This window comes from Carcharhinus amblyrhynchos, chromosome 33, assembly GCF_965287045.1.
Source record: "Carcharhinus amblyrhynchos chromosome 33, sCarAmb.v2.hapA, whole genome shotgun sequence".
NCBI lineage: Eukaryota > Metazoa > Chordata > Chondrichthyes > Carcharhiniformes > Carcharhinidae > Carcharhinus > Carcharhinus amblyrhynchos.
The window spans coordinates 19,414,317-19,427,669 of record NC_137356.1 but is presented as its reverse complement, the minus strand read 5'-3'; the positions used below and the strand labels follow the sequence as shown (position 1 = coordinate 19,427,669).

At 46.4% G+C, this 13,353-nt stretch overlaps 1 protein-coding gene across 4 annotated transcripts in view; it reads left to right on the top strand.

The window, feature by feature from the left end:
- LOC145360855 (EVI5-like protein) overlaps positions 1–13,353 on the top strand; it is a 301,896-nt gene that overhangs the window by 109,606 nt on the left and 178,937 nt on the right. For all 4 annotated transcript variants that reach the window (XM_080216329.1, XM_080216327.1, XM_080216328.1 and 1 more), the window contains exons 8-9: positions 7,497–7,640; positions 11,394–11,483. In XM_080216329.1, the coding sequence (XP_080072455.1) occupies positions 7,497–7,640; positions 11,394–11,483 (234 nt within the window). The remainder of the gene's footprint in view (positions 1–7,496; positions 7,641–11,393; positions 11,484–13,353) is intronic.

Here is a 13,353-nt window from a genome sequence, read left to right as displayed (position 1 = left end):
AACCCATGCAGACACGGGAGAATGTGCAGACCCCACACAATTTGTGACCCAAGCCGGAATCGAACTCCGGCCCCCAGCATTGTAAGGCAGCAGTGCTAACCGCTGTGCTACCATGCTGTCCAAGGAGAACGATCTCGTATTCTCCAATCTAACCTATAGCTAAAATCCCTCATCCCTGGAAATCTCTTCCGCACTCTCTCAAGGACCCTCACACCCTTCCTACAGTATGCTGGGGCACATTTGTATAGTTGTGACCTAACCAGAGCATTCTAATGGCTGGGTGTAGCTCCCCTGCTTTTGTACTTCATACCTTTATCTGTGCAGCTTGAGCTTTGCTAACTAGTCTCTTACCATGACCTGCCGTCTGCATCCCCAGGTCACTTTGTCCCTGTGCACTCTTTAGAACTGTGCCACTTCAGATCCGCTGCTCCTTCTTCCTTCTGTTAAACAGTCTGCATTTCTCCATATTAACTTCCACCTGGCACTGTCAGCCTATCCATATCCTATGATACTCAATAAGAATCATTCTTACCAAATTTAGAAATTTTGCGCTCTTCCTAATATCCAAGTCAGTTATATCCATCATGAAACAGTGTGCCTGTACTGCCTGTGGGGAACAGCATTCTCTCCTGTCTTCCAGTCTGTGAAGAATAACCATTTACAACAGCTTGTCTCTGACCTTGAGGTATTTTCTTTTATCCAATTAGGCACTGCCCTTCCAATTCCACGAGCCATAATTTTGTTAACCAGCCTTTTGTGGTGCTTTTGTCAAATGTATTTTTAAGATCCATTTGGATGACGACAATGCAGTCTAAGCCTTATGATACAACAATCACTCATACCCAAGTGTCAGTCCTCCCTCCGCCCCGTGCTTATGTACATGCATTGTAAATGCGTTTTTGAATTTCTCTGGAGTGCTTCATAGTATCTCCTATTATGCATCTATTGTGTTCCTGCATGCTGTCTAATACATGACTTGATGCACCTTATTCACCTCTTATACTTTGATATGTTTCCACCCCTCCCCCCCACACACACTGCCAAATTTGTTTAAATCCTCCCCGACCATATGAATGAACTTGCTGTCAGAGCAATGGTCTGAGTCCTGTTGAGGTGCAGCCTATCCCTTTCTGAACAGCTTACTTCTGTCCTGATGCCCCAAGAACCTGAAGTCCACCCTCTCATACCACACTTCAAGTCACATCTTGACCCTGCCAACCTTCCCATTTCTCCTCTCACTAGCTCCAGCTCTGACCTGCTGCTTGCCAGGATTTCACCTTGTGGAATGTGTGATCCTGATCTCACACATGCTAGTAGTTATACCACAGTGACTGCAGCTGCTTGGAGCTTGGAATTCCTGTAGCAGCTGGAGACAGTTCCTGCACTGTTGGAGAGGGACACAGTATCCTGATGTTCTGACATGGCATTGGACATGCACGCAAAACATCTAAGAGTCCAACCAGGATCAAAGACAAAATCTCTGTTCCCTATTTTACAATCTGTGGAGGCAAATGTTTTAAATCATTCACTTCAGTGTGAATGCCTGTGGACCACCTGCTTTGTGCTAATGTTCTTAATTCAGTCAATGGTAAAATTTCCTGACTCCAAGTTTAAACAGAGCTGTGCTCTGACATCACTCTTCGCTCCTTTTGGGAAGGCAACGTGGTAGCTCCACACTCTGCCCTGCACACACACACTCTCCCTCTCGCATGCTCTCCCTCTCGTACACTCCCCCCAAGGCCCCCCTCCTCTGTTGCAGCTGACATCTCAATCAGATCCACTTCTGTGAAATGGGCGTTGGCTGCAGAAGCCAAAGGGAGTCAGGTGGAGAGTAACCGCTCCCAGTGCAACTCCCGGTCCTGCTGGGATTTAACATGTGGTCAGATTGTTATTTTAATCTTATTCAAATGAAGGGAGTGGAAGCCGAGGGTAGGCCTGTCATGTGCAGGGTTGTTTTGTGGGGATAGGTTTGCCGAGAGGAGTCTAAGATTTACTTACAGCAGACTGGCAGTGTAACTGAAGGTTTAATGTGGAGTTTTCTGGAGTGCACAGGAGGAGGAGTTGCTTAAACTCAGTTAAGTATAAAACTAATTAAAAATCTGTGTTAAGTGTCTAGAAGTGAACAACCTGTTCTCTTGCCCTCTGTAGTTGTCTAATCAACATCAGTGTTTGATGGAGCTGTGGCCATGAGCTACAGTTGGTGTCTTCATATTCCTCTTCATTTCACTCGCTGTATAAAAGTTGTCACCTTGCTACATGGTGATGCAGAATGTTAGGGAGTGTTACAACACATTCTGAATCGTTAACAACCCTACAGCTTCTGCTGATTAGTCTGAATGTTAAATGATGCGCTGTGAAATTGCTCTGCTATCTGTGCTGGCCATTCGTTAACTGTCCTTTATTCATTGTCCCAAGAGACTTCGAGCAACTGGTAATGCAGGGGTGTGTGTGGGGGGAAGGAAGTGGGAAATCATTGAATCCCTCCAGTACAGAAGGAGGTCATTCGGCCCAAGGAGCCTGCACCAACTACAATCCCACCCAGGCCCTGTTCCCGTAACCCTATCAGTCAGATCACTTGCCAGAACCTGGGCGACACGGTAGCACAGTGGTTCGCACCGCTGCTTCACAGCTCCGGGGACCTGGGTTCGATTCCCGGCTCGGGTCACTGTCTGTGTGGAGTTTGCACGTTCTCCTCGTGTCTGCGTGGGTTTCCTCCGGGTGCTCTTGTTTCCTCCCACAGTCCAAAGATGTGCAGGTTAGGTTGATTGGCCATGCTTAAATTGCCCCTTAGTGTCCGGAGACGTGTAGGTTAGAGGGATTAGTGGGTATAATATGTAGGGATATGGGGGTAGGGCCTGGGTGGGATTGTGGTCGGTGCAGACTCAATGGGCCGAATGGCCTCTTTCTGTACTGTAGGGTTTCTGTGATTTCTATGAACCAGTGATCTTTACCTGTGTAATGGTTGCATCGCACGGATGTGGTGTCTTACAGAATGCTGTTGTGATGTTCAGGACTGCACTGTGTTGTTAGTGTACAATGGACAATGAGTGTCTCGCAGCTGAACCTAATTCAAAGCAGTCGACAGCCAGTCTGGAAGTTTCTTTGTTCAGGAGTGTCTGACCCGGACAGAGGTGAATCAGGGTAGCCTGGCAGTGCTGTTCCTGGTTAAGTACCCCACACCTGGCCTAACAATTCTTTGCCTGAAAACATTCTGTGAAATTATTATTTGTGATTTTGCTAATCCAGAGTTCATGTCCCTATTGAATCAATCTGTCACAGTGCCTTTAAGCACATCTTCACTGCAGTGTGAATGTAAGCCTTGCATATGACTAATAAACTTTAACTTTAGCTATTTGGGTGCATTTTTGTAAATATTTGCAGAGTCTGCCCCAACTGCCCATCCCTCATTTGTAGCTGGAGTAAGTGTCAGGGTATTTGTAGATTTCTTTCTAGATATGAACTGTATTGTTAACCCATTTATCGCCTGTCTACAATGACACAAACGTTCTCCCTATTATAACTGCTTGGCACTGGCATCTGCCACCCAGCCTGCCGTGACTGCTGGGGACACACATGCCGTCTCATCTTTCTAGATCAGTTTTGCTGGGGCTGACCTTCTATCTGACATTGCGTGTGAGATAGACAGAGCCCCAGAGCTGCTAGTGTGTGATCGATGCAGATACAGTGGAATCTGGTGCAAACACTTCACAGATGTAAGTGCTTAGACCCAGAGCTATCTCCCTGTTAGCGTCAGGCAGCCTGAAGCTGTATAATGTGTGTGGATGGACATGAGGCGAATGTGGAACAGACGGTGGAGGAAGGGCAGGAGTGTTTTGATGACAGAATCTGGTGAGTGGTGAGACACAGCAGACAGGGCGGAGTGTGAAATGGGACTGGCAGAGATGTGGGGGGGGGGGGGGTCTGTCTGTCTGTCTGTGTGGCGGGGGGGGTGATGGGGTGAGGCAGGGGCTGTGTGTGTGTGTGTGCGCGGGGTGAAGGGGGTGCAGGGGCTATGTGTAGTGGGGGGGGCAGGAGCTGTGTGCGCGCTTTGGAGAAGGGGCAGTATGAAGTGGGGGAGGGGCAATGCATACGGATGCGGATGTGTATGTGATACAGGGTGCAACAAGTGTGTGTGTTAGAGATTCAGGGTGTAGTTGGTGTGTGTCTCTGTGAAACAGGGTGCAACAGGAGTGTGTGTGAGAGAGATACAGGGTGCAGCTAGGGGAGGTCTGTGACACAGTGCAACCAGGGCATGTGTGAGATGCAGGGTGCAACAAGGGTGTGTATATGTGTGTGATATACACCCCCCCCCCCCCCCTGCATCCTGTACATACTACTGGGTGCAGTGGGGATGTGTGTGTGATACAGGATGTAGTGGGGTGGGGAGGTTGTTTGTGAGAATCAGGGTGCAGCAGAAATACCTTTGATTAGATGTGAATCATTTCACCTTTACTTATGAAGGGTAAACTTAATCTTACTGGGGTTGATAAAAATGTTCACAGCAATAAATAACACTCTGTGTTGAAGGGTGCCCTGATCACTGCCAGCTCTGTAGCAGTAATGATAACATTGTGATCAGGTGGTCAATCAAAACTTTATGCCTGGTTTTAAAAATAATGAATGTTGGTGAAACGGCGCGGCAAATCTGATAGTAAAATATTAATAAAGTTCATAAAATATAAAAGAGCCCACTTTAAGAAATGTGAAATAACCATAGCAGTAAGACAATTGGAAATGTTAAGTGTTGGCAGGGCTGCCGTAGATTAAAATGAATACGGAGAGGTTGATAGTGAGCATTAGGTTAGGGGCTCACAGTGAAAGGGAATATCCTACATATGTACAGCACAGATACAGCCTGTCTCTGTGTCGAAGCTGATTGGGGGTCCCGTGTTTTGGAAGGGTTGGGGGAATCGGTCCCTCCGCAGAGGAAAAACGTTCCAGACAGCTACTGGCAGCAGCCCCTGTGACCAGACCGCTCGTCACTGCTATTGCCTGGTGATCCGGCAAGGATTTCACTATTGTCAGAGACGTGACACAGCAAGATCCCACAGCTGGCATTCTGATAATGACCAGGTAAACTTGTCTTTGATGTTGAGATACGTTTTGAACAGGACGTCAGGAAAACTCTCTGGCTGCTCTTCAAAAGATTGTCGTTGGATCTTTTAGGGGCGTCTCAGAGGGCAGACAGGGGCTCCTGTTTCAATGCGATAGTGGAGAGTCCATGCTCTCGCTCTCAGTACTGCACTCCAGTGATTTCTGTCCTGAAGTCCTGTAGCAGGACTCGAACCCAGGACCTTGTGATCCAGAGGCAAGAGTGAACGATAGCTGATCACAGCCGATTGCAGCAGCAGGAGATGTGGGAGTGTTTGGGCTGGTGTGGGACGGGCAGTTTGGGTGGCGCTGTCGTGGGTGTCTGTCGTACAGTGACTTTGGGTTTCTCAGCAACGGCTCAGTTGACGTTGACTGTAGGTTGACCAGTCTGTCAGACAGGAGCAAGCTGGGCTGGTCAGTGCAGCTGAAATGTCAGCTATCTCTGATTCTCCTGCAGCCAGCTCCTTCACAATCATGGGCACTGTACTCCTGCTGCCAGTGAGCCTCTCACTGTTCCCAGTCCTGATACAGTATCTCTGTCGGTGCGCTGTGTCTGCACAGGGCCCTGTATTTCCCTCCATTTCACCACTAATGGTGTAGCCTGGAATTGTGCTTGCCCTCACACCTTGCTGGGTGGACACCACCCTCCCCGCCCCAAGCAGCATAGCGCTAACCAATGTGCCACTATGCTCACCTACAATCAACTTGAGGACAGTTAGGATTGGGCATTAAATGCTGGTCTGACCAGTCCGACTCGTATCCCACGCATGAATAAGTTTTCAATAATGAGTGGTTAGTCCTCAGATGGAGTATTATTTAATTTTTTATTCATTCAAGGGCTGTGGCTTCACTGGCTACGCCTGCATTCATTGTCCATCTCTAATTGCCCTCAAAGGTACTGTAGACAATTCTGGGCACCACGCTTTAGGAAAGATGCAAAGGCCGTTACATACGGCCAGGGTGTTATCAGGATTGAAGGCTCCAGTTATTGGGAGAGGTTGGAAAGGTTTGGACTGTTCTCCTTGGAATAGAGGAAGCCGAGATTTAAGATGCTAGCTTTGGATCGAATAGATGAAGTAAAACCATTCCCATGATTTGTCAACGAAAACATTGATGAAGGATCTAGAAGTGGGATGAGAACTTTTTATTTTCGATTCAAAATTGTGATCAGGAACATTCTACCTAAGAAAATAGTGGGAGCTGATTCCATAAATGATTTTAAAAGGGAATTGGGTGGCTGAGGATGTTGTACGATTACATATGCGAGGCAGGGATTTAGAACTAAACACAGCTGTTCTTTCAGAGAGCTAGCACAGATATAGTGGGCCAAATGGCCTTTTCCTATGCTATTACCAAATGTTTCTATGAATTATGGTGATTTCCTGGTGTCAGTGCATGAATGACCAGACTTGTTGAATCAGTGTAGAGTTTGAACTAAGATCTCTGGGTTGCGGATCCAGTATTCTAGTCGCTGACTGCTGTACCCCTGGTGTGATTAGGAATGTTTCACTCGGGGGTCTAGCTCTTGTTTTTACCCCAGAAGTTTATAAATGGGCTGTGTGATGCAATTGGGAAAAGAGAAAAGCTTAAATTTCTGTAGTGTCTGTTTTGGCCTCAGTCTGTCACAAAGCGTTTTTCAGCCAATGAAATTGGAGTTTGGTCATAAGTTTTTGGTAGAGAAGGAGGCCATTCGGCTCATTGAGCCCATACTAGTTCTGTGTTGAGTGATCCGATCTGACCTGACAGCTCAGGAAACAAATTCCTCTGGAGTCCCTATTTTGAAATTGTTCATGGTTTCCACCTACCCCCATTGACAGTATTCCAGCTCATTACCACTCGCATGTTCTTCCTCACATTGCCCTTGTGTCTCTTCACCGGAATCATAAATTTGTATCCCCCTGGTTCAAACAGCATCAACTAATGGGAACTGTTTTCTTTTGGCTACCTTAACCAAACCTGTCCTAATTTTGTACACCTCCATCACACCTCTGCTCAGTCTCCTTTGCTGCAAGGAGATCAACTGCACCATTTCCAACCTACCTCCCAGCCAAAATCCCCCGACCCTGGAGCCATTCTACACTCTCTTGAGGAGCCTCCCTGATACAATGTAGGAAATGCGCACACAGCAAGTTCCCACATCCAGCAACACAGTGATGACTGGATCATCTGTCAATTTTTGTGATGTTATTTTGAGGGATAAACATTGGCCAGGATACTGAACTTGAGTTACTAACCGTCTTCCCTTTGATAGTTTACACTGGAACTTCAATGACTTGTGTTGTGACTTGAGATACAACAGCCTTTAAACTTGGGCCATTTTAAAAGAACTGCACTCTTTGCATTTTGGTTGAGTCTGTTTTTGTGTATGTTTTAAATTTCATGTTGATGTTTATTCTCTTTCTCAGGACCAGTTGCCTGAATTGCACGTGCACTTTCGATCACAAAGCTTCCACACGTCGATGTACGCATCCTCCTGGTTCCTAACGATTTTTCTCACCACCTTTTCACTGCCATTAGCGACTAGAATATTTGACATATTTATGTACGAGGTAAGCCCATCGCAGTCTCGTTAAGTCTGAACGCGAATAGAATCAAAAGAAAGAGTGATTTGCTCCAGGTCTATGCGGGGTACCTTTACTCCCCCCGCCCCACTTAATATTGATAGTCTTTTTCCCGGGTTTGAAGGTCAATTACTCGGGGGGAGGGATTGGAAGTGAGAGGGGGAAAGTTTTAAAGGAGATGTAAGAGGCAAGTTTTTCACACAGGGTGGAGAATGCCTGGAACACTCTGCCAGAGAAGGTGTTGGAATCAGATTGTATAACAACGTTCCAAGTGTCACCTGGATAGATACATGAATAGGCAGGAAATAGAGGGATAACAACCATTTAGGGCAAGACAGTGTTGGATCAGAGAGGCATCTGTTCGGCACACACTTGGGCCGAAGATCCAGTTCCTTTGCTGTACTGTTCTTTGTTCTTTGAGACTGGAGATAGATTTCATTCTCTGTAATGGAGCATCACGTGCTGGGGTCATCTGGCTTCAGGTGGTGTGTTAATATGATCCCTTGTTTTATGTTTCACTAAGGTCTGACACCATCCCGTTGAATCATAAAATTCCCTACAGTGCAGAAGGAGGACATTCAGCCCATTGAGCCTACACCGACCACAATCCCACAAACACTCTCCCCATAACCCTACTTGTTTACCCTACTAACCCCCTGACATTAAGGAGCAATTTTAGCATGGCCAGTCAACCAAACCTGCATATCTTTGGACAGTGGGAGGAAACCGGAGGAAACCCATGCAGACACGGGGAGAATGTGCAAAGTCCCTACAGGCAGTGACCTAAGCCAGGAACTGAACTTGGCTCCCTGGCGTTGAGAGGCAGCAGTGCAAACCGCTGTGCCACCGAGGGAAAGGTAATGAATGATGGTGTGCAGTCAGTGTCTGAGAGACTCAAACTCACTGGAGTGCCTTCCCTTCGAGCTGCCTCCCTGAAACATGTTAATTTCTCCTCCATTCCTCTTGGGTTGAGGGCCTGTCCTTGTCAGGGTACAATCCAGAACAGCCCCAAGTGGGAAAACTAAATGTCCGCAGCTCATTGACAGCACCAAGTCAAACATGTGCAAAGCTCTCGTCTAGTATTGAGGTGCTGCCTTCTAATCATCCACTTCATGTTGTACATTGAAGCTAATGCTCACTTGGAAATTTCTAGAATATTCCGTGGGTGGAGCAACCGCATGCTTTTAGAACAAAAACAGAAAATGCTGGAAAATTTCAGCCAATCTGTGGAGAGAGAATTGATCCCACGTTTCAAATCAGGATGACCCTTTATTGGAACTTGAAACGTTGGTTCTATTCTCTCTCCACGGATGCTGTCAGACCCGCTGAGATTGTCCAGTGTTTTCTGTTTAGGTTTTAGATTCCAGCATCCGCAGTGTTCTGCTTTTATCCCTTTCCTTTCTCCCCTCCCTTGTTATGCCTCCACCCTCCTCACAGCAAGTCCCTGCTGTGAAAGGTCACACCCAAACAGTTGCTTCCTGATTTGCCGTTTTGGCATAGACTGCCTATTGAAGATTGGAGCTCGCAGCTTTGGGTAGTTAGGAAACTTTATATTGATGTGGAATCCTCCCAGTGCACTCTTTTCCCACCCCAACACTGCCAGCTGTTCTCAATGGTGAAAAGTTACAAGCCTTGTTGCTCCTTGTGCTGCATTATTCCTGCTCTTCGAATGCTGAGTGTGGCGATTAAATATGCAAAATGATTTGAGTCACCCCCTCTGAAAAATTCTCACAAATAGGGAAAACTGATGGCAGGCAGGATCTTTGTTTTGAGCTGCTTGTGGTTTATCAGGAGCTGGTGAATATATTGCTCTGTTCAGGTTGATTAACCATTATCATGTTCTTGTCTGTGATTTGTGATGACCGTATGATGGAGATGAGAGTCAGGTAGATCTCAGTGATGAGGTTTCACCTCCTCATTCATAGAATCATACAGTGCAGAAGAGGCCTTTCAGCCCATCGAGTCTGCACTGACACGTGAGAAACACCTGACCTCCCACCTAATCCCATTTACCAGCACTTGGCCCATCGCCTTGAATGTTATGATGTGCCAAAGTGCTCATGTGAACCCCTTAACCTTCTCAAAGCTGGTATGGTTGAACCAAGCAATTGGTAGCATTGCTGAATCTTAAGAGTCATAGAGGTTTACAGCATGGAATCAGACCCAACTTGTCCATGCCGCCCTTTTTTTAAAACCCCTAAGCTAGTCCCAATTGCCCGCATTGGGCCCATATCCCTCAAAACCCATCTTACCCATGTAACAGTCTAAATGCTTTTAAAAAGAAAAAATTGAACCTGCTACTACTACCTCTGACAACTCATTCCAAACACTCTCCACCCTCGGTGAAAAAGTTGCCCCTATGGACCCTTTTGTATCTCCCCCCTCTCACCTTAAATCTATGCCTTCTCGTTTTAGACTCCCCTACTTTTGGGAAAAGATATTGACTATCTGGCTGATCTATGCTCTTCCTTATTTTATAGACATCTATAAAATCATCTCCTCAGCCTTCTACGCTCAAGAGAAAAATGTCCCAGTCTATCAAACCGCTCCTTATAACTCAAACCATCAAGTCCCAGTAGCATCCTAGTAAATCTTTTCTGCATTCTTTCTAGTTTAATAATATCCTTTCTATAATAGGGTGACCAGAACTGCACACAGTATTCCAAATGTGGCCTTACCAATGTCTTGTACAACTTCAGAAGACGTCTCCTGTATTCAATGTTCTGACCAATGAAACCAAGTATGAAGAATGCCTTCTTCACTCTATCCACCTGTGGCCTCCAACTCAAGGAGCTATGAACCTGTACCCCTAGATCTCTTTGTTCTTCCTGACTCTTCCCAACGCCCTGCCATTAACTGAGCAAGTCCTGCCCTGGTTCAATCTATCAAAATGTATCACCTCACATTTATCTAAATTAAACTCCATCTGTCAGCCCAATTGATCAAGATCCTGCTGCAATCCGGGATAACCTTCACTGTCCACTATGCTACCAATCTTGGTGTCATCTGCAAACTTACTAACCATGCCTCCTAAATTCTCATCCAAATCATTCATATAAATGACAAATAACAGTGGACCCAGCGCTGATCCCTGAGGCACACTGCTGGGCACAGGTCTCCAGTTTGAAAAACAACCCATTACAGCCATCTTCTGGCTTCTGTCATCAATGTGACGATGCCGGCATTGGACTGGGGTAAAAACAGAAAGAAACCTCACAACACCAGCTTAAAGTCCAACAGTTTTATTTGTAGCAAACACCACTAGCTTTCGGAACAGGCTGTCCCTTTGTCAGGTGGGTGGGAGTTCTGATCACAAACAGGGCACAAAGACACAGACAACTCAATTAAGACACAGGTTAACCTGTGCTTAATGCAATCTCCACTCATATTGTCTGTACCTTTAAGACTCGATTAGCTGTAAAGACTCACATTCCAATCATCATTCATGTAAATTGAGTTTTGTGTCTTTGTGCCCTGTTTGTGATCAGAACTCCCACCCACCTGACGAAGGGACAGCCTGTTCCGAAAGCTTGTGGCGTCTGCTCCAAATAAACCTGTTGGTCTTTAAGCTGATGTTGTGAGACTTCTTTCTGTTTCTGTCATCGAGCCAATTTTGTCTCCATTTAGCTACCTCCCCTCTTCTTTGCATTTTGTCCCCTCGTTCTGCTCTGCCCTTGATACTTTCCCTCCTGTGTTCTCTGTTCACTGTTCACTGTGACATCGTTTTTTTTGTGTCGGCAGGGTTTGGAGATAGTCTTTCGCATCGGGATGGCCATCCTTCAATTTAACCAAGCGGAACTGATGCAACTTGATATGGAAGGCATGTCTCAGGTAAAAGCAATCTCGCTGCCAGCGGGAACTAAATCATCGACACAGATCTATCTCAGTGTCTGAGATTATGTTCATTCTTGCTGCCCCAGCTAACCTCTATAAAAGAGCTTGTGAAGACTGAAGCCCTGTTTAATAATTTTGTCACCAAGTAAATTATTGTCGTAACTTTTCCCCTCCATCCACCAAAGTGGAACGCGTTTGTCTCCTCCCAGCCAAGGGGAGGAGGAGGATTGGTGAGCTGTGCACAGACAGCTGCCAGTACAGCGTCGTAAACAGCACTTTCCCGTGTTTCCATATTTGATGGGTTGCTGCAGGAACTGGCACATTTTAAAATTGTCGTTTCCTGTTATTGAATTGCTGCCATTGTTCCTGTGATCGTTTACGTACCAAAGGCCAGTGAAATCATGCGGAGCTCGTGTGCTGATCCATGTTGGTGGAATGTTCTCACGTTATTGTTCAGACTGAAGTGATGGAAAGGAGGTCCATTTTCCCAGCCTGGCTATGTGGACCTCATCTCTGTGTCCGTGTAGCACTGTTCTGGAAGCTGGAAGAAAAGCCTGTCTTTGTTCTGGGAATATACACTCAGACGTAAAGTTCAATTTCTGTGCATGTCCTTTAATAAATTTCCCTTTACTTCATCCTCATCTTCTCTGTCCCACCCCCTGAACTATCATCAATCCCTGTGCTCTTTGTAACGATGCTGCTTTCTTTCAATAGTGCTTAATGGACAGTAAAAGGTGAATTGGGCAAAAGTGTGGGTGGCACAGTGGTTAGCACTGCTGCCTCACAGCGCCAGAGACTTGGGTTCAATTCCAGCCTCGGGTCACTGTCTGTGTGGAGTTTGCACATCCTTCCCGTGTCTGTGTGGGTTTCCTCTGAGTGCTCCGGTTCCCCCCTCATTCTAAAAACGTGTAGAATAGATGGATTGGCCAAGCTAAATTACCTCTTGGTGACCAAAGATGAGCAGGGTAGGTGGAGTGACCATGCTAAATTGCCGCTTGGTGTTCAATGTGTGTAGGTTAAGGGAATTAGCCATGATAAATGAGTGGAGTTATGTTGGGGTGGGGAGGGTAGTGGGCCTTGGTAAGGTGCTCTTTTGGAATGTTGGTGCAGGCTTGATGGGCCAAATGATCTCCTTCTGCATTGTAGGGGTTATGTGGTGCAACCAAGCAAGAGCACTTGAGACCCGCAAGAATAGGACGGCACAGTGGTTAGCACTGCTAGCTTACAGCGCCAGGGAACTGGGTTCGATTCCTGGCTTGGGTCACTGTCTGTGTGGAGTCTGCACATTCTCCCCGTGTCTGCATGGGTTTCCTCTGGGTGTTCCGGTTTCCTCCCAAATTCCAAAGACATGCTGGTGAAGTGCAATTGCCATGGTAAATTCTCCTTCAATGTACCCGAACAGGTGCCAAAATGTGGCCACCAGGGGGGAATTTCACAGTAATGTCATTGCAGTGTTAATGTAAGCCTACTTGTGACTAATAAATAAACTTCAAAGCTTTTCAATAGAGTAGCAGCTTACTTGTATTTATCCCAGATCACTAAAGATTATAAATAGGATTTGTCTAACCGAATTACAAAACAAACTTCCTTCAACCCTTGTCCCATGGCAATGTTTTGTTGTAAGTCCAGCCAGCTGCAAGATCAGCAGTACTGACTCCAGGATGACATTTCATGAGGTAGCACAGTGCGTTAGAACCTGGGTTCGAATCCTGGCTCGGGTCACTGTCTGTGTGGAGTTTGCACATTCTCCTCGTGTCTGCGTGGGTTTCCTCCGGGTGCTCCGGTTTCCTCCCACAGTCCAAAGATGTGCGGGTTAGGTTGATTGGCCATGCTAAAATTGCCCCTTAGTGCCCAGGGATGTGTCGGT